The sequence below is a fragment of the Anser anser genome (assembly GCF_964211835.1).
Source record: "Anser anser genome assembly, chromosome: 8".
Classification (NCBI taxonomy): Eukaryota; Metazoa; Chordata; class Aves; order Anseriformes; family Anatidae; genus Anser; species Anser anser.
The window spans coordinates 22930274-22948565 of NC_139728.1; the positions used below are offsets into that span (position 1 = coordinate 22930274).

Here is an 18292-nt window from a genome sequence, read left to right on the forward strand (position 1 = left end):
GCCACGCTGTCGGTGCTTTGGGGAGCTCGCAGAGGTGTCGGGGGGGAGGCTCCTACCCCTGCCTGAAATGCCCTGGGGCCAGCTTCCCTGTCCCTGCTACCCACAGCCCCCAAAATTGGATATCCCCCAAATCCAGACCTCGGAGGTGGAGATGGGGGGATGTCCCATCACATCCCCAAACCTCCCTGGGGAAATGCCCCCCCCGGGGGATGTCTGTCTGGCTGCCAGGTGGGTGTCTGGGGGCTGCAGAGCACCCGTGGGTGGGTGCAGGCTCTGTCACGGGGCGGTTTGGCGCTGGGACCTGGCAGGAAAACAAGCAGATAAAGCAGCCGGGCAGGAGCTGAGCCAGTGCCAGAAAACGCCCACCTCTGGTATAACACCACCAGCGAGCCAATTCTTTCTTTTTAGATATACACAGAGATTAGGCTGCCTTAACGAGGCAGTAAAATGCTTTAATAACTAGTGAGGAGAGCTGTTAAAAAGTCCCACGGGCTTTCCCCTCCCTGCGTGCCCCGAAAAGGGCCCGTCCCCTAAGTGCTGCGGCCATTTAATAATTCATATCAACCCTTGTGAGGAAATCACCTTTTCCCGGGGAGGGAAGAGCCCGGAGCTGGGTCCCACGGTCAGAGGGGTGGCATCCCGTGTGGCCGTGATCTGGGGAGGTGGTGAAAGGGAGCTGGGGGACCCCAGGCTTGATGCCGCACCCCAATGTCCCGGTGCGTGTTGCAGCAGGATGCTCCCTGCTGTCCCTTGCACTGGTGCAGGGCCGAGTTGCTCCAGGAGCAGATGCTGGGAGGAAAACACTGCGATTTGGCGCTGCTCAAAAATGCACCCGAGCCGGCTCTGTGCTGCGCGCGAGCACCAGCTTGTCCCGCACCTCCCCGCCACCGCCCTGCCTCCGGCACCAGCTTGGGGATGTAGAGATAAGAAGGTCTAGACAAAAGTGAGTCCAAACGGGCTGGCAGAGCCCTGCTTTCTGCTGCCTTTGTGCTTTGTGGGGTGACCCAGGCACCCCGCTGTGCTCAGAGCCAGGTGGGTGCACCCGTGGCGCTGGCTGCGCTCCCTTATCTCCGTCCCTCCTCCCCGAACCCATCTGCCTCTGCTCGTGAGGCTGCGCTGCAAACAAAAGCGTGGGACCTCGGCGGAGGCTCCTCGGCATCTCAAAAATCCCTTCTGGCCCCCGCAGCAAATGCTCTGCCCATGCATCACAGCTCCCGTCCCTCCCCGCCGGTGTAACCCTTGGCGGGGAGCTGCGGCGCCGCTGCGCTTTGGCAGCAGGGGTGGTCTCCTGGGGAGGCTGAAATGTTGGCGCTGGTCTGAGCAAAGCGGTGAACCCCTGGGGACACCAGTCCCATATCCGAGCTCTCCGGTCCTGCCTCTCTTCACGCTCAGGACCCCTTTGTATTGCTGGGTTTGGCAGCATCCTGGAGCAGCGACCCCATCCCAGCCTGTCCCCAGCATGTGGATGTTCCCAGCTCCGGTCTGGATTTGGCCCTGGTACCCGAAACTCCTGTGTGCTGTGGCTGGTTTTGGATGGGGGCCATAGGCACAGCTCTGCAAGCATCTGCTGGGATGAAGGGTCGAGGACGGGCTGTGGGTTTGGGCTCCAGGCTCGGTTCCCTGCCTTGTGCCCCCTGGGGAGGATGCTCCAGATGTGCCACCTTCTCCTCCCCTGTGACCTGTCACTTAGGAAATGTCCCCCCTGTTCCCTTATGGGGCTGGGGGACACCCTGCTCCATGCCACCCCAAGGGTGACACCAAAGGCTGTGTGACCACAGGCACCCCTTGGCCTTCTGGGGTCACCTCGTCACCACCTCCTGCCCGCCAGCCCTGCTCAGGTCCCCGGTGGGAGGGGAGAGGAAGAAAAATCTGTATTGCTCTTCTGAGAAATTAATCTGCTTTTATCGTCTTAGCCCAGCCTGACCTAAAAGAACTCCTCTGTTGTTTTTTCCACGGGGTGTTTAAAGGGAAAATTACAGTAAACACATTGCAAAGAGGCCGTGGGAGATAAGGGCCAAGGGAAAATCAGCATGAGCAAGGGCTGCACAGCCTCTGGCAGGATTTCCCGTGCTGCCCCGCTCCTGGGGGCTGGATATGAGGACAGCCTCTGCTGGATATAAGGACAGCCTCTGCGAGCACCAAAAGCAGAAACAGCAGGGGGTTAAAACATGCTGGGTGCAGGCTGGGGACCTCTGGAGAGAAGTGCTGACGTCCCTGTGCTGCACGGCCACCCCTCGTGGTGATGGCTGGCTGTGTCCCCCGGGTGGGGACACGGGTACGCCTCTCCCAGGCACCCTCTTCTGCCCCATTTCACGTCCTTTGTCCCCAGGGGCACAGCACAGGTGGCCCAAGTGCCAGCCCTGCCCTTGCAGCTCTGGTGTGGGACGTGCGGTGGGGACCCCGGGGGCGACCACAGCATGGCCCAGGCCAGCACCTCCCACGGTGGCAGTTTGGGACCTGCAGCCAATTTTGGGCAATTTAAACTCTGAAGCTCCGGCCTCGGGGTTGTTTCCAGATGTGCGGCTGTGCGGAGCTTCCCCCTCCCCTGCCTCAGTTTCCCCCTTGTTGCGGGAAGGATTAGGAAGGGAGGAACCCGGCGGGCTCCACCAGCCCCTTCTGCTTCTTCCCCGAGTGTTATGCCCACCCCACAGGGGCCTGAGGCTGTGTTTGGGGCTGGGAGCCTCCTGTTTGTGAGGCTGTGCCAAAAGGCTCCAGCGTCTCCAGGAGAAACAGCTGAGGGCTCATAAATGCGCTGAGGACTCAGCACCCAGGCAATTTCTTGTGCCACGTTCAGGGGGAAAGGCACGGTGCTGCATGGATTTGGGGATGCTGAGGAAGGTGACACAGGACACCGGTGTCCTCGGCGGTTTGGCAGGGCCCAGCAGGGTCGGCGAAGAAACCAGCTGCAGGCAGACCCAGCGCACGTTCCTGCCGCGTGCCTGGTGCTCGCCGCCTTTGCAGCCGTGCTGCTTTGCAAGACAACCTCGTCCTTTTACCTCCTCTGCCACTTTTTGGGGTCCTGAGCCCCGTCCTGCTGCCCTGCCAGGCTCACGTGGAGGGGTCCCGGCTGCAGGAGGCCTGGAAGGAGCGGGTGGCCACAGGAGGGAGCTTGGCTCCTTCCTTCACATCCCTCTCCAAGGACAGCGGGTGACAGAGGGACCTGGACTCAAGTGTCCAGCGGGACACAGGGGACTCCCATGCCCAGCCCCATGATACTGAACAGGCAGGGGAACGAGGAGACCAGCCACCCCAAACAAGCTCCTGTCCCCCTGGGACCCTCCCATGTCCCCCAGCCCCCAGCCAGCTCCGTTGGTGCCACCCCGCTCCCGGGGACCAACAGGGCTGGCACCTCCCCGGGACCCCAAATCCTTCCTCCGGGTCGGTGCAGAGGAAGGGGATGCTGTGACACCATGAGTGGTGGGATCGGCAGGGGTACATAAACACTCACACCACACACACAGAATTGGGGGGACCAGTGTCACCCCCTGGCTCTGCCCGCCCGTGCAGAACAGCCCCCATCTCCCCCCAGCACCCCCAGCAGTGACACCGCCACCCCCGACAGCCGCAGCACCATCACTGCTTTTGTGGGGCCGGTGAGGTTCTGGATGAGGCCCTGGCCCTGCTACGGGGTGCCCCGGCTGCCTCGGGCTGGACCATTTGCCTTTGACCAGGATCAGGCCCCCAGCCGTGTTTATTCATTTATTTTTGCCTCCCTCCACCCCCCGCGCCCCAAAGAGCTGGGTTTGCTGCAGGTGGGGCCCTGCCTGTCCGTCCGTCTGCCTTGGGCACCGGGCAGGGGGACGAACAGCATGGCAAGGGGGACAAGGAGGCTGTCGGGGGCTGTGAGCGGGGATTTGGATGGACACCCCCTTTTCTCCTTGTCTGCCCCCTGCTCCTTCCCCCTTTTCACCACCCCGTCCCCACAGCGCAGGACCACCCGTCCCCTCTCTGCCGTGTCCCTCTCGCAGCTCCGTCCTCTCGGTGCATTTCTCCAGTTGCCGTTTTGCAATTCACGGGGAAGAAAGAGGGGGCACAGACCCACGGGCAGCCACCGGGGCAGGACCGCCGAGCCCTCCTGCCCCCCAGCAATGTCCTTAGGGCTTGGCACAACGGGGATGAGGAGCTCTTCACCCCGTGGCATGGTGGCAGGTGCCACCTCTGCTTGTCCCCCTGCCACCCGTCCCTGCGAGGGGGTTTGCAGGAGAGCAGCACCCGTCTGTCCACCCCTACGGTCCTGCCGGTGGCGAGAGGGGACCAAGGAGACGTTTCCCCCGGTCCTTCCCCATCCGTGCCACGCGTCCCGTGCCGCCGGTCACGTCTGCTGCGGCAGGTGGCAGGTCTCGCCGATGGCAATGGCCACGTCGTGGGGCTGGCGGTCCCGGCGCCGCGGCGCTTCGGGCCCCTCGCCCATCTCGTTGAGGCTGCTGCTGATGCAGTTGACGTCGCTTTTGTTGCTGTTGTCGTCCGGGCTGGGGCCGAAGATCCAGTCTGGGGACGGATTGGGGAAAAGCACAAAACGAGCCCTTGGTTATTTCGGGGTGTTCCCATGTCCAAAACCCAGCGTGCCCATTAGGAAATCCTCCATCCCCATCTTCCATCACATCTGTCACTCCGGGTGCTAACACCCAGAAGGGTTCCTCGCCCTCCCAGCCCCTGTCCCACCACCCCAAAGCCATGGGATTGGCTTTTTGCCACTTTTTTTTTTCCAAATTTTTTTGCTTTTCTCCGCACTGTGCCGTTTCTCAAGCTGCTGCTTTCTGGAAGCCCTCCTGGCTCAGGCAAACGAAATCACGCTGCTAATCCTGAAAATTAAAACTGAGCGCCTCCGAAGCAAAGCGTGCATCTGGGCTCCCCAGCACGGGGAGGCAAGGTGTTTTGTGCCGTGCCTTTTGGCTGTCACAAGGGGAGGGGACGATTAAGTAACCGTGTGACATTCGGATGTGGCTGCAGCTGAAATAAGTAAGGCAGGATGGGCTGAGCCGGCGGCTGGGAGCTGTAACCGGGGATGCAAGCACCATGAGAAGGTGTCACGGCCACACCAGGCCTTGGGACCCCCATCGGGTGCTGTGGGGCTGCCCCGGGGACGTGGCTCACACCTGGGGGGACTGATGCCCCCCAAAGCCCAGAGATCGCTGCTGGATGGTGCTGTGACCAGGACGTCCCCTGCAGCACGAGGGGCTGCCGTCTGGGGGAGGCAGATGCTGCTGCTTCCCAAATACCTGTTATTTCTGGGGTGGTGAGAGCCAGATGGGGAGGGGGAGGCAACAGAGATGAGAAAAGTGAAGCTGGGGAAACCCAGGAGAGGGGAGGGGTGTCCCTAGGGCTGGGGAGAACAAAGTGGCAGTGGAAACATCTTCAAGGGGGACCGGGACGCTCTCTGGGATGGGTATCTGGTCCCCAGTTCCTGGTCTGACAAACAGGGGTGGAAGGGGCGAGGGGTCAGCTGGATCGCAGCCACAAAGGGAGGAGATGGGCAAAGAGTCCCAGGTACGAAGGGGGAGGAAGATCCCACTCGGTGGCTCACCGTGGTGGCGCAGGTGTGAGCGGAGGGAAGGGAAATACCTGCGGTCCTCTGCGTGCTCAGCGCTGGTCACGGAGCAAAGCACCAAATGTTAAATTTGTTTTTTTGAGCCACTAGCCACGGGGCTTCTCCCCTCCTCACCCCTTTCCAGCAGCCAACCCCCCAAAGCTTAGCCATCCATGCAATGTGGTATTTGACTTTCCTCTCCGTCCTGCACCCCGCCGGCCTCGCCGCCCCCAGGAGCACATCGAGCACTTTTTGGGGTGACAGCCACGCCACGGGGACGGGGCTTGGGTCAAAGCCCACCATGGGGGAGCGGAGGGGTGGGCGTCCCCTGCCTCTGCGAGCACCTGGGCCGGCCTCAGCCCTCGCTTGGTGTGATGAGGAGCCGGAAGGCCGTAACGAGATTGCCTCCCACAAATACTATTAAAGCCCTCGGCTTGCTTTCCTTGACGTCAGCGCTAAAACTCCGGTGGGAGCCGGTCCGGCCGGGAAGACCTGGGGATGGGGAATCAGCCGAGGCTGCAGGGAGCTGGGTGAGGGGTCCCGAAGCATCCCGGGAGCTGCAGGGCACAGAGGGTGCGGAGGCAGTGGGAAGAGAAGAAAATATTATTGAACACCCGTGAGCAAGGGGAGGTGGCACTCGGTGGCCGGGTGGCGAGCCTTTGGGGGTGCGTGTGGGCAGCAAGAGGTGCAAGAGCAAGACGCGGCGGTGGTAAAGGGAGAAATGCAGGGGATTTTTTGGGAGAGCACCGGGAGGGCTCGGCAAAAGGCTCTCAGCACATCCTCGCCCGAGAGGACGTCGCTGGCTGGCGCTCCGTCTGCTCCCCGGGTGCGTGCGGGCAGGATTGTGCGCGCTAATCCGAACCGCCGCTTCCCTGGGAATTATTTCTGGAGCCTGCTGGATCTAATTACCCGGTAATCTGCAGGAAGATGTAATTAGGCTGTCATTAGAGGGTATTTACTGCGATGCCTTTATGATTTGACTGTGTAAGTAAGGAGTGAAGTAATTACACAATTACACGTTATTTGTGGCCATTTGCGGCCTGTAGCTGCGGCGTGTTGCCGTGTGTGGATGGGGGGAGCCAGAGAGGGCAGCGAGGCCCCGTGTGGAGCCACCGGGGGATTTTTCAGATGGGGCTGGGGATGGGGATGGGGATGGGGATGGGGATGGGGATGGGGATGGGGATGGGGATGGGGATGGGGATGGGGATGGGGATGGGGATGGAGTTGGAGTTGGGATGGGGATGGGGATGGGATGGGATGGGATGGGATGGAATGGGGATGGGGATGGGGATGGGGATGGGATGGGATGGGATGGGATGGGATGGGATGGGGATGGGGTTGGGATGGTGATGGGATGGCGATGGGGATGGGGTGGGGATGGGGAAGGGATGGGGATAGGGAAGGGATGGGGATGGGGTGCTGCACCTCACATCATACACGGGTCTGAATTAGAAACCTCGGATGATAAATGCTGCAGGAGGGTTTGTAAACAGCTAATGGAGGGTGCTGAGCAGCCAGGAGCCGAGGGACGGTGGTTACAGTCTGAAGGTAGGTAAAGCCCTTAACGTCGTGAAGGGTATTTCTCTTTCCATCATATAAATTTTTAGCACATGAGCAACACAAAACAATTGCCACCAAGAGGAAAATGAAATCCTGTTTTGGAGCAAAGTCAACCTTCATGTTTACACGTGGTCCAGCTAGGAAGCAAGGAAACCAGGCGGCAGCACCTGCACAGAACCCCCTGCTCCTTTGCACACACACACAGGAGCCTCCCTAACAGGGGCCAGGCTACAAAATCAGGGCACGTAGGCATGCACCAACACCCCCATGAATGCCTCAGATAAACCAGAAAGGGACAAAGTGACTTTCCCAGCCAGGCTGGGGGAGCAGCACCTGGCTCTCGGCCCCCTTCTTGCTCTCCCATCGGCGCCTGCTGGAGCCTGGCAGGGTGGAAGCGCGGCGCTGGGGTGGGATCGATGCGGAGCCATTGATCCAGAGCAGCTGGGGAGCGGAGATAGGGCAGCCCGGGTACATCAGGAGCTGCGGGACGGCGTTGCTCCCTAAATAGCTGAGTGACATGGCACAAAGTGCCCTGTGCTACCTGGCTCGGTGTGAGGCAGCGTCCCAGCTGCGGGACCCTGGGGATGCGCTGGTCCCTTGGGATGCTGCAGGGAGCCCGCACAGCCATTCAGGCTGGTTTCAGAGGGCTAAAGCCCTTGTTCCCTCTGTGTAATTAGTTTGAATCTGACCCTATTAGAGGCACTTTCGCTCTGATGTTAGCACTTTGACGTCTGTGCTGTGCTCTACAATAGGTGCCACGAAAACGGGTCTGGCTGTGACCTCGATAGAGCAGGGGTTTCTCACCGGGGTGAGAAATGGGGTCGGGAGAGGAGCAGAGGGAGCAGGGAAAGGGCTGAAATTGAAATGCAACGCAGCGGGCGAGACGTTCACGCTCCCTGCCGAGATGGAAACCAGCAGCGGAAGGGGAAATGTGTTAGATGAACGATCAACCTCGTGCTCGGGTTTTATTTGCTTTAAATGGAGCTGGGTGTGAAAACAGCTGCTAAAAAAGCCCTTGTTCCAGCGCCGGGAGCAGAAGTGCCTCCTCGTTGGAAGCAGGTCCCGACCCACGGGTCTGCAGCGGGGCAGGAGCTGGCCACAGCCGGACAGACGGACGTCAGTTCATGGATATCCCTCTCTGCAGCAGGACAGACACCCCAAAAGGGAAACTGAGGCATGGGGGGAGTGCCAGGGGTGGGTTAGCACCGATATGGGGGCACAGAGGGGAACCTGACCCTGCCTCTTCCTGTAACTTTGGTGGGCAAATGAAGTCGTCCTCCAAACAGAGACCGAAAAGGAGACGTAAGCCCTCTGTGCTGGGCCTGGCACAACCTGCAGTCCCTGCCTCCCGGAGGAGCCGCGGGCTGCAGCACCCAAGGGGCCCTGCGGATCTGCGGGGGAGCAAAGAAAGGCAGAGCCCAGCTCCCCGCAGGATCACCCAGCAGCTATTTTCAGCCACGCTACATTCATGCACGCTTTCTTTTGTTCGAGGAGACGGCTTCCCAAAGAAGCCTGAGAAACGTGGTGGATGGAGATAAGTCTGGAAAATAAAAATCCAGCTACTGGGCAAAAGGGCAAAGGAAAGAGAGACCCCGCTGCGAGAACAGCTCGGAGTTTTGAGCAGTCCCAAAGCCACCAACAAGCACTGCACCCCCAGAACCTGCCCTTCATCTGTCTTGGGACTGTTCCCAAAGGAGAAATTTGGGCAAGGTCTCCTCTGGGGATCAGCAAGGCAGAGGAGACCTCGGTTTACCCGGGGGACACGGCGGAGCACGGGCTCCCACGCATAGCAGCGGCTCCTTCCCTTGCAGACAGCGCCGTGCTTTCCTCGGGCATCACCCGCGCCGCAGTCCCCATGGCAACTGCTTTGTTTTGAGTCAAACTTTTTAAAAATTTATATTTTTTTTCCCTTTTCTTTATTTTGCGTTTAAATAAGGGCAATTTGCAGCGAACCGCTGGGGCTGGAGGAGGGAGGGCGGGCTGATTCCCGAGGATTGCAGTAATTAGGCGCTCCCTACGTTGGCGACAGCCTTGTAATTTGCCAAGCCAGCACTTGCTGTCTCCAGCAGCTCCCCCTCGCTCCGAGTTAAGCTGCTTTCCAAAGGCTTCAGCCTGATTTGTCTTAGCCGGGTCTGATCTACAGACAGCAGCCTTCCTCCTGCCACGGGGGCTCACCTCCATCCCTGCACGGAGGCATCTGATGAATTTGGGGAAACCAGAGCTGGGGTTGGCCACCCTATTCCGTCACAGTCCCTTCCCCAAAGCCGTGCTGGTGGAGCCCTCCCAAGGATTTTGCCCAGAGCTTTTTCTCCCCGGACACTTCCTTGGCCAGGTCTCTCTGGGAAGAGCTCCAGCTCATCTCCACCCCGCTGAGCGTTGCAGCACCACTTGTCTCCCTGGGGCTGCAAGGCCACCAAGCTGTCATTGTTTTTTTTAAAGAAATGCCCCCTTGGATTTCACAGGGGAAAGGCACCAAGGAGCCTCTCTGCCACCCCACTTTGTGGGGTCCCCAGGAGCCGGGCAGTGCTCCGACAGCCAGCCGTGCCTATGAGCTGCTGATGAGGAGTCAAAACCATCCCCGAGGTTGCTGAGGGGATGCTCAAAGTAGCGATTAACTATTCACACTTTAATCTCCCTGAAACAGGCTCCAGCCCTTTGGCATCTTATTTCCATCTGTCTCTGTATCCTTCTCAATATGATTAGCACAGAAACGCTGAGAGCAGAGGGTTGAGCTGCTGCTGAGTGTATAAATCTGGGCATTGTGTCAGAGCAGCTAATAGGCTGCCTTCTGATTTACTGTCCCCCGGTCCTTCTGTCCTGCCCCAAAAGTCATTTTAAGCAAACTTATTCAAAAGCAACCTTCTCCTCAAAGGCTGCAGCTCGGTGGTGGGAACAAACACGACCTTGCCTGCTCCCCTCCGAGGGCTAGCTCATTGCAAACGGTGTGGCGATGGGCGCAGGGTGCTAAATGGGACAGCCCCGGACACCGAGTTTGGGAAAGGCACTCAGCTGGGTTTCTGACCCCTATTCGGGGAGACGCCAGCTCTGCTGGAGCAGGGATGGAGCCTGGCATGGTGGGGGCAACCCCCCTGGGACGGGCTGCTCCCGACCAGACACAACCTGGGCAGCCCCCAGCTCTGTCCCTGTGCCCACTTGGCCCTGGAGCTGCCAAAGACTTTGGGAATCCCTCTGCAAAGGCAGCAAAGGGCTTTGCAAAGGACAGGACACCCCTCTCACCCCCGTCCCACGCAGAGGAAGAAGCCAGAGGTGCCTAGAGTGCTCTGCCCAAGGTCACCAGGGCTGCAGATAGCATCGTGGGGGCACCCGGTCTGACCCAGTCCCGCGAGCGTCTCAGGGCAGGACGTGTGTATTTTTAGGTGTTGTCACTGCTGCTTACCTTCGTCGGGAAGGCAACGTTAAGTCATCTGAGCGGCAGAGCCAGGAGATGTTACAGCCCCAGAAAGCTGCTGATTAAGTGTTAAATATAACACCTGAAGACTGTTTTTGTTCCCTACAGCTGGGGGGAGAACGCTCTCCCAAGCGGCTCCCTGCCCTTTTCAGAGCTGAGCCTCACGCGAGACCCTGAAGCCCTGCCAGGAGGTTTGTCCCCCTCCTGTCCCAAATACCTGTCCCCACACCAGCATCCCTCGCCTGAGGGGCTTTGCCAACAAGGAGCAGAAGCTGCCCACCGTGCAGGTTCAGTGTTCTGGGGGGGTGCCTCCCCTGCACCCCGGGAACGGGGAAATAAAGGGGAACCACGAGTGACCACAGGGACTTTGCTCCAGATGAGTGTGATCTCCCTCCCACCACACAGAAGGAGCCCGGGGGGTTTGTCCCTGGCTGGGGGCGAGGGGTGAGCAAAGGGATTTCAGCCCTGATGCCCTGCAGGGGGACATCCTTCCCCAGGGATTTTAGGGCTCGGTGCCACCAGCCGTGTGCGCTATGGGGCAAACAGCGAGAGCATCGCTGGGGGCTTGCTGTGAGCAGCCCAGCACCGCTGCCCTCCCACGTTCAGCCCAGGTCTCCGATGATGAGGGACCTCGTTCGTCAGCACCAGGAGGGACCGAAAGAGCCAGGAGGCCAATTCTCATAAAAAATATTCACTCTTCTCACGATCATTTTACAGGGCTGTCACAGCAGCCCCAGAGGCTGTGATCGCTGTGCTAGGCGCTGTGTAAGGGAGCAAGGCTACCGAGCCGTGTTTCCTAGGAGTTTGTGGATGCGCTGTGTCTAACAAGACGTTAAGCTCACATCGCAGGTTTCCTTGCACAGCACACCGGTGGGTCGTTATCCCGTACCCAGGTATCTGTTGCCATGAAACTTCTCATCATAGGGACCTCTAATCCAAGCTCAGTCAAAGCTGGCCAAGGGGCTGAAAAGCATTTGCAGCACAGACACGCTCACGTACACATTTGTACACAAGCACACGCATGCACAAGCATAATTTTTTTTTTTTTTTTGTTAGGAAGGGGGTCCAAGGGTTTCCTCTGGGGAGCTGGTCAACATGCAGCTCAGTTGGGAGAACCCAGCACATGGGGTTAAGTCACACTCCGGTAAATGTGAAAGGGCCAGGGCTCGGTCTAAAACTCACCCACATCCAAGGAAACAATCCGGCCATCATCCCCAGGCTTTGCACCAGGCTCTTTTTGCCCATATGCCCCAAAAGCGTGATGCCCACACTCACCTATAAAGTCGTGAATGAGGTCCTTGATGAGGTGCCCGACGATGGCGTACGCCACTGCCACCACCACCAGGGCTGCCATGAGAAGGTAGAGGACAGCCTTGGGCAGGGGGATGGCATCACGAGGAGGGGGTTTGTACTCCTTGTAAAGCTGGTCATTGTCCGAGTACGAGTACTGGAACAAGTGGTCCAGGCCGGCGGTGAAATTGCTGGAGTTCATGGACTGGCTGTTGGACAGGTAGTTGTCCTGCTCGGGGTCCTGGAGGACACTTACCACCGAGCTGGTGGTGGCTTCCACTTGCTGTACCAAATTCAGAGTCTTGTTCACGCTGGGGAGGATCTGGGAGAGGAAAGTGCTCCAATCTTTGATGGCACTGATGTTGCAAATGATCATAATTGCAGCGAGGAAAGAGATCTCCAAGCCAGAGAGATTTAAAAGGGAAAGAAACAGGCAAAAACTGCTGTGCTTACCCCGAACCATACACTTCAAACCAGGCAGAGGAAGTCTTGCTGGGGAAGGTTTCTCAATAGCAAATTCTTACATGACCCGGTCGGGATGCGTCCGTGGTCCATCGGTCCTCACTCCGGGAAAGGCGCACAGCAAGCCCCTAGGGGCACCGAGTTCCTTGGGAAAAAGTAGGTGCTGGAAGGAATTTGAGCAACATCATTTTCGTTCCTCGGCTCCTTCTTCCCGATGCCGCTTGCTGATGAAACCTGGGGAGATGGGCTCCTGTAGGTATTTTCGGTCATCCGGAAAAGAGACGGCGAACTGCCCTCCTCCAGCTTCTCTTCGCGGGTGCCTGTCCTTGCAGGGAGAGGAGCAGCGAGCTGGTGTGCTGCGATGTGCCCTGACCACCCGTGGAGAGACCACCGAGGGGAAAGGGTGGCTCAAAACCCCCAAAGTTCAGCTGCTCCCGGTGCGCTCTGAAGCCGGAGCCGCTCAGCCCCCGTCCTCGCCAGCCGGGCTTGCAGCAACTTCTGCCAGCATCTCCCGCTCCCAGCCTTTCGGAGCCCAAATCCCGGGCAGATAACGAAAGAAGGGAGCCCGGCGGTGTCCGGAGGGCAGCCGAGCCTCGGCTTTTCCCTCGGGGACTTGTGCGAGGGAGCGGCTCCCGGATGCTCCGCCCGGCTTTCCTCCGTGCCCGGCTCCCCGCGGCCCCCCCCTCGCTTCCCGCAGCCGAGCCGCCTCCACCGGGGGGCTCCTCCTGGGGTCGTGCCTCCCCGCGACCCCTCTGTCCGAGCCGAGCCAACCTCCCCCGGGGCTTGCAAAGCGGCTCCGGAGCCAGCGCGGAGCGCAGCCGGGGTGCGGGAGCTGCGGTGCCGGCAGGCGGGGCGCTGCCGGGAGGAGGGCAGGATGGGTGCTGGGGGCAGGATGGGTGCTGGGGGCAGGATGGGTGCTGGGGGCAGGATGGGTGCTGAGGGCAGGATGGGCGCTGGGGGCAGGATGGGTGCTGGGGGCAGGATGGGCGCTGGGGGCAGGATGGGTGCTGGGGGCAGGATGGGCGCTGGGGGCAGGATGGATGCTGAGCCCTTGCACCGGCACCCGTGCTCTCCCCCGACCCCCTGCCTGGCCAAGTTTTGGGGTCAGAGGGATGCTGGCTCGCAGGGAGCTGAGCCCTCTGAGTGTCCCCCTGCCCGGTGAGCTCGGTGAGAGCCGGGCTGGTTGCCTCGGTGCTGGTTTTAAACCCGTCCGGATCGCCTACGAATACAGATCTCCTTTATCCACCTTGGCAATGGGATTTCGCCGGGGTGCTGGCTCCGCTGGAAGGCGCTGGGGTTTTATTCAAATGGAGGGAATCTTAGAGAGGGCAAATTGTCCCTCTGTATTTGGAGGTGAAAATAAATCACAGCCCCATTTTTCACATCTACTTGTGTGTGTGTGCGTGCAGCTTCACCGTGTAAGAAACAGCTGTTGTGAGGGCAAGGAAACCACTACATTAGGCCTGAATGCAGCCAAGCGGGGCTTCTGAGAAGTAATAGCTATAGACTCACATATTTTCTTGTGCCACCAACCAGCTGCAGTCCCGCCAGCTGCATTTAGGTTGGGAAGGTAGAGAAAAAAATGAAATTCTCACCCTTACAGTGAGATCACAAGGGCTCAGGTAGATGATGGATGGTTTGTCCAGCCCGGGAGCAAAGGAAATGTGGAGGAGAAGGCTTTTCTGCCCCACCCTTGTGCCCGGGCTAGGTCCCAGTGACCTGCCAGGCCAGATTTTATCCATCCAAGAGGGAAAATGTGGCCAGATTTATTTTCTTTACAGAAGCTCTTCAATGCAAGGCGTTCTGAGCTCCACACAGTGGTGGCGTGGCGCAGCCTGGCTTTTCCCTACTCCGTAGACACATCAGTTGGCTGGAGTCTCCAGGAGGAGAGGGCAACCCACGGGGCTTGCCTTCTGCTCCTCGGGGCCTGACGCTGCTCTGAAGCTGTATTTCACCAGTTGCCATGGCACCACCAGCACATCAGCCCGAGGAAGTGGGAGAGCACCCAGCCAGGCTGAGCCGTCCCCGTGGCTCGCTGCTACCCAGGGATCGGGGTGCCACCAACCCCAGGTGGGTTCCCACCGCCCTTTTATTCCCAGGTGGAGATGGAGCCAGGCGATTTTGGGCTAGAGACCTGGGTGGCTGGGTTGGGGGCTCTGCCCCGTGTGATATGGGGCAAAACAGCCACGAAGCAGGAGGCCGGATGAGGCGAGCCATCAGCTGGTGGCTCTCCACCTGCCTGGGGACCTGACAGCAGCAGCCCATGCCTCGCTCCAGCGGGACAGGGGGCAACCTGCTGTGGTTTCCCCACAACCCCTCGTGGGGCTGTGCTGGGAAGGGGCTGGAGAAGCACTTGGGGGACCCCAAGGTCTGCCGCAGGCGCTGTATTCATTAAAGGGCTTAGGATAATACCCAAAACCCTCCACCTCTTGTGTTTCCCTGCAGCGAAAGTAAAGTTGGTCTCTTTCATTTCCATTAATGCCTGTACCAGTTCAAAACGACTAAATAGATGCTTAATTGTTCATTACACACCCTCTGCATCTCCTGTCTGAAGGGGAGGCTTTATTTCCGTGATTATGATTTCCATCCCATTACAGAGGGAGAGAGCAGGGAGAAATATAAAAGAGCAGGTTTTAATAGCCTTATATTTCAAACTCTCTGTTATTAAAAAAAAATGTTTGCATTTCCTGTGATGGCGGGAAGATTAAAAGGATTGCCACGGATTCCACTTAGGGAACATTACTAACGATTTCGATCAATCACTTTAAATAAAAATCACAATCTCCACAATTCCACCCAAATGCCATTTGGCAGAGGGGTTGATTATGGGAGCAAAATGAATTTCAGAATTAGCTGCTTGTCCTAATGCAATTGGACAAATCGAATTTAGGGATACACACATATACAATGACACACATATCTCATGCAGAAGAGCAGTGTTTTGGCCTCTGGGAACAAGAACAAATAATGTTTTAGTGGGTCAAGAAAGGTCCTGTCCCTCGTGATGGATGCTTAGCGTTTGTTTCGGCTATTTCCCTGGTATTTTTATTTGATGTCGTATTCTCTGCGTAACTCTAGTGACAGAACCGGTGTTTTATTTCCATACAGACAGGATCAAACCGATCACTGGGATGTGACTTTGATGCCCGGTGGAGATGCCACGTGCCCGGTGGAGATCTGACCGTGCTCCCAGCCCTGCAGCCGGCTGCGGCACCCGAGGCAGTGCTGGAGAGGTATGGGGGCGAGCCCTTCCTGCAGCGCCTTCACGTCCTTTCCGTCCATCTGCGTTTTGAGGGGGACTTTTCAGAGAACATCAAAGCACTCGGGTTTCAGCTCTAAGCAGGACGGGGTCCACATTTACAGCCAGCCAGCAGCAGGTTCGGATGCTCTCCCCGCGTCTCTGGGCACCCAGAGCAGTGCCTTCACCCCCACATCAACTCCAGACCTGGCCTCAAGGTCCCCACATTTTGCCAGCCACCTTCCTACATGACAAGAAGTCATGAAATACAGGCTCACCCTTGATTTCCAATCCTCTCCTTTTACCCAGTAATTTCTGCCTTAAAAAAAAAAAAACAACACACAACCAACAAACAAACAAGGAGCAGCAGCAGTTTTTAGCAGATGAATCAGAATGAGCTATCTTTATCTATCTATATATAAAAATTACTTAAAACATATTTTTTTAATGCTGTATTATTCATGCAGCCAAAGCTGAAGCAGTCCAGATTGTAATAATAAATGCCACCGTGAACATGCCGGTACAGTGCCTAGGAAGGCGCTTCCCTGTCTGCTGTCTGGTAAACAAAGTGGGGTTTTAACTCTGCAAGTGGCACCATCTGATGGCCAGCTTGGCTTATCCTCCATCGCTTCCCTACCTTAAAAAATGTCAGTGGATTTGAGAGGCTGAAGACGTGCACAGAAATACCCTGCATGAAAAGGTTCGTGAAAGAGAGGGGAGCATTTCCCAAGTAAAAAACAAAACAGGGTAATTGTGGAGGTGAGGTGGGAGGAGGGAAATATGTGCTCTTTTTGCAGCCCTAGAAAGTGCTGCTTGGCCACAGCACAGATAAAAATAGCTGAACATTATTTACAGGGCTTATTTATGGGTAAATCTAATAGCTATTGGCAACAGAACAGAAAGGCATCATCTCGGCAGGTGGGAAAGCATCGGGTTTTCCGTGTCTGTGCCCTTTCCACTCACAGCTTGGCGATCCTGAACCCAGCACAAAGGCGAGCCCGGCTGCTGGTGTCCAGCACCTCCTGAAGCCCCTTGAAGGGACCTGCAGAGAGAAGCTGCCAGTCTGTACATCTTCTGTCTCCTCTGTGCTCCTGGCTGGATGTGTAGGGCAGGAGAAACCGAAGGGATGCAAACCCTGTTTGAATTTTTGGAGAGTCTCACAGGGCAGGGCTGGGGGGTCTGTCCAGCTGCTAACGTGTGGGCTCCAGGAGGAAACTTTAAATGTCAACAATGGTAGCAGGGAAAGTAGAAAACTTTGCAGAAATTTTGCAAAGCAGATAGAAAACTAACCTGCTTTGCTGAAATACTTCCCCATCACAGCAAGAGGAACAGAAATAGAGACCTCCCCAAAGGCTCATTCCCCTGCAGACACAGCAGTGCACGTGTCTCCCCTCTGTCCTTCTATGTTTCCACTTCCCAGAGAAAGAAATGCTTCGAACCTGGGGCCTGCAAAGCCATGCTGGTGTTTCAGGTGCGGAGGAAGACCTGAGCAGGGCTGGCCTGGTTGATCTGAGCTGCAGCTGGGCTGCCAGGCGGGTTGCAAACACACTCCGTGACTCCTGATGGCTCTGCCACCGCAACCGGGAGGTGATGCAGTGCTCTCTTCTGCACTGCAGATCGTGCTCCAGCCGTGCCCTGTCCCTGCCACCTTCCGTAGCCCTTACCTGCTGTTTCCCAGGCACGGGTTCAGCTCAGCATCATGCATTGCATTGCCTGATCCTCGCGCTGCTGCCTGCTGGGCTGTACCTGTGCCTGCAGACTGCCCCGTACACGCCAGGCAGGCTGACATTAAGGGAGCTGATGGCAGAGGGGGCTGAAACTTTGCCCTGTGCTTGTTTTCTAGCGGGCACCTGAGGGTAGTGTCCTGGAGGACGTCTTGTGTGCCAAAGCAATGTGTGGGAATAGTGGCGGGTCATGGGTGGGAGCACCCAGCTGCTACAGGGAGGTGGGTCCTGGAATACGTGAAAGGTGCGGACGTAGCCCTTCTGGACTGAATGCTGCAACTGGATGGCAATTCTCCTCATCCAGGTGAGGCAAGATCAGCCGGCTCCTCGTGAAGGGCAGCAGCTCCAGGCTGAGGGACAGGAGCACGAAGAAGCTCTGGACTGAGCTCGGCTGCCTCGCAGCAGGGACATTGCCTGGGGTGCTCCACCTGCAGCGGCAACGCTTCTCTTGTCAGCAGCAGGCAGTTGGGGTTGGCAGTGGCAGCAACATGCGGGATTGCTTTGGGAGAGAATAAACTCAGGAGCAGACCTAGGAGAAGTCAAAAATATGTATTTAACAAGTATGGAAGTGACTTTGAGCTCACCTGAAACCAGAGGTGTGGCTGTACCTCTTCCACCTTATTATTTTGTGACTAAAGTGCTGCACGTTGTATTTTCCCTTCTAGGAGATGAAACCCCAAAAGAAGGCCGAATTAAGAGCAAAAATGAAATCCACAACGAGCAGGGGATGGTTTTGTTGCATAGGCTGTTAACCACACTTCGACTCCTGCACCTTATCGCTGCGAAGGCATTAAAGGCCCACTGCTACTACCTCGGACAGACCGGAGAAGTGAAAATCCATCCACTGAGGAGAGAAAAGTGCCACGCATCAGGCTGATGCGCCCTTAGACCATTCAGGAAGGGGAAGTGAGGGATGGAGCAGCAGCACCTCCATCACCCAGCGCTGGGCTCAGCCAAATGTGCACGCAGAGCTTCTCTCCAGGCCCGACCAGGGATCTGAGCGGTGTGACAGCACAGACACCGGGATTTCTGTCCCCAGAGCAGCTCTGGCTGCGGGGCTGTGCCCCAGGGGAAGGGGGCCT

The 18292-nt window shown here is 57.8% G+C and overlaps 1 protein-coding gene and 1 long non-coding RNA gene across 2 annotated transcripts; one reads left to right on the top strand and one right to left on the bottom strand.

Annotated features, from left to right (window-relative positions):
• Positions 1 to 4180: 4180 nt before the first annotated feature.
• Positions 4181 to 12386, bottom strand: LOC310903541 (uncharacterized protein). Its single transcript, XM_083846980.1, has 2 exons — positions 11772 to 12386; positions 4181 to 4488 (listed from the first exon to the last, which is right to left on the bottom strand). The coding sequence occupies exons 1-2, from the start codon at positions 12247 to 12249 to the stop codon at positions 4313 to 4315; spliced, it is 654 nt and encodes a 217-aa protein (XP_083703106.1). The 5' UTR covers positions 12250 to 12386; the 3' UTR covers positions 4181 to 4312.
• A 1798-nt stretch (positions 12387 to 14184) lies between these two features.
• On the top strand, positions 14185 to 18012 carry LOC310903542. Its single transcript, XR_014587604.1, has 3 exons — positions 14185 to 14318; positions 15357 to 15481; positions 17876 to 18012. It is a non-coding gene; the product is annotated as an uncharacterized lncRNA (long non-coding RNA).
• The last annotated feature ends 280 nt before the right edge of the window (positions 18013 to 18292 follow it).

What these genes read in the sequence shown, in the direction of transcription:
- LOC310903541 (XM_083846980.1), bottom strand. Translation starts at nt 12,249, where the DNA reads ATGGTTCGGGGTAAGCACAGCAGTTTTTGCCTGTTTCTTTCCCTTTTA. An exon ending in CCTCATTCACGACTTTATAG is followed by an intron (nt 4,489 to 11,771) that starts GTGAGTGTGGGC and finishes ATCCGTCCCCAG; the next exon opens with ACTGGATCTTCGGCCCCAGC.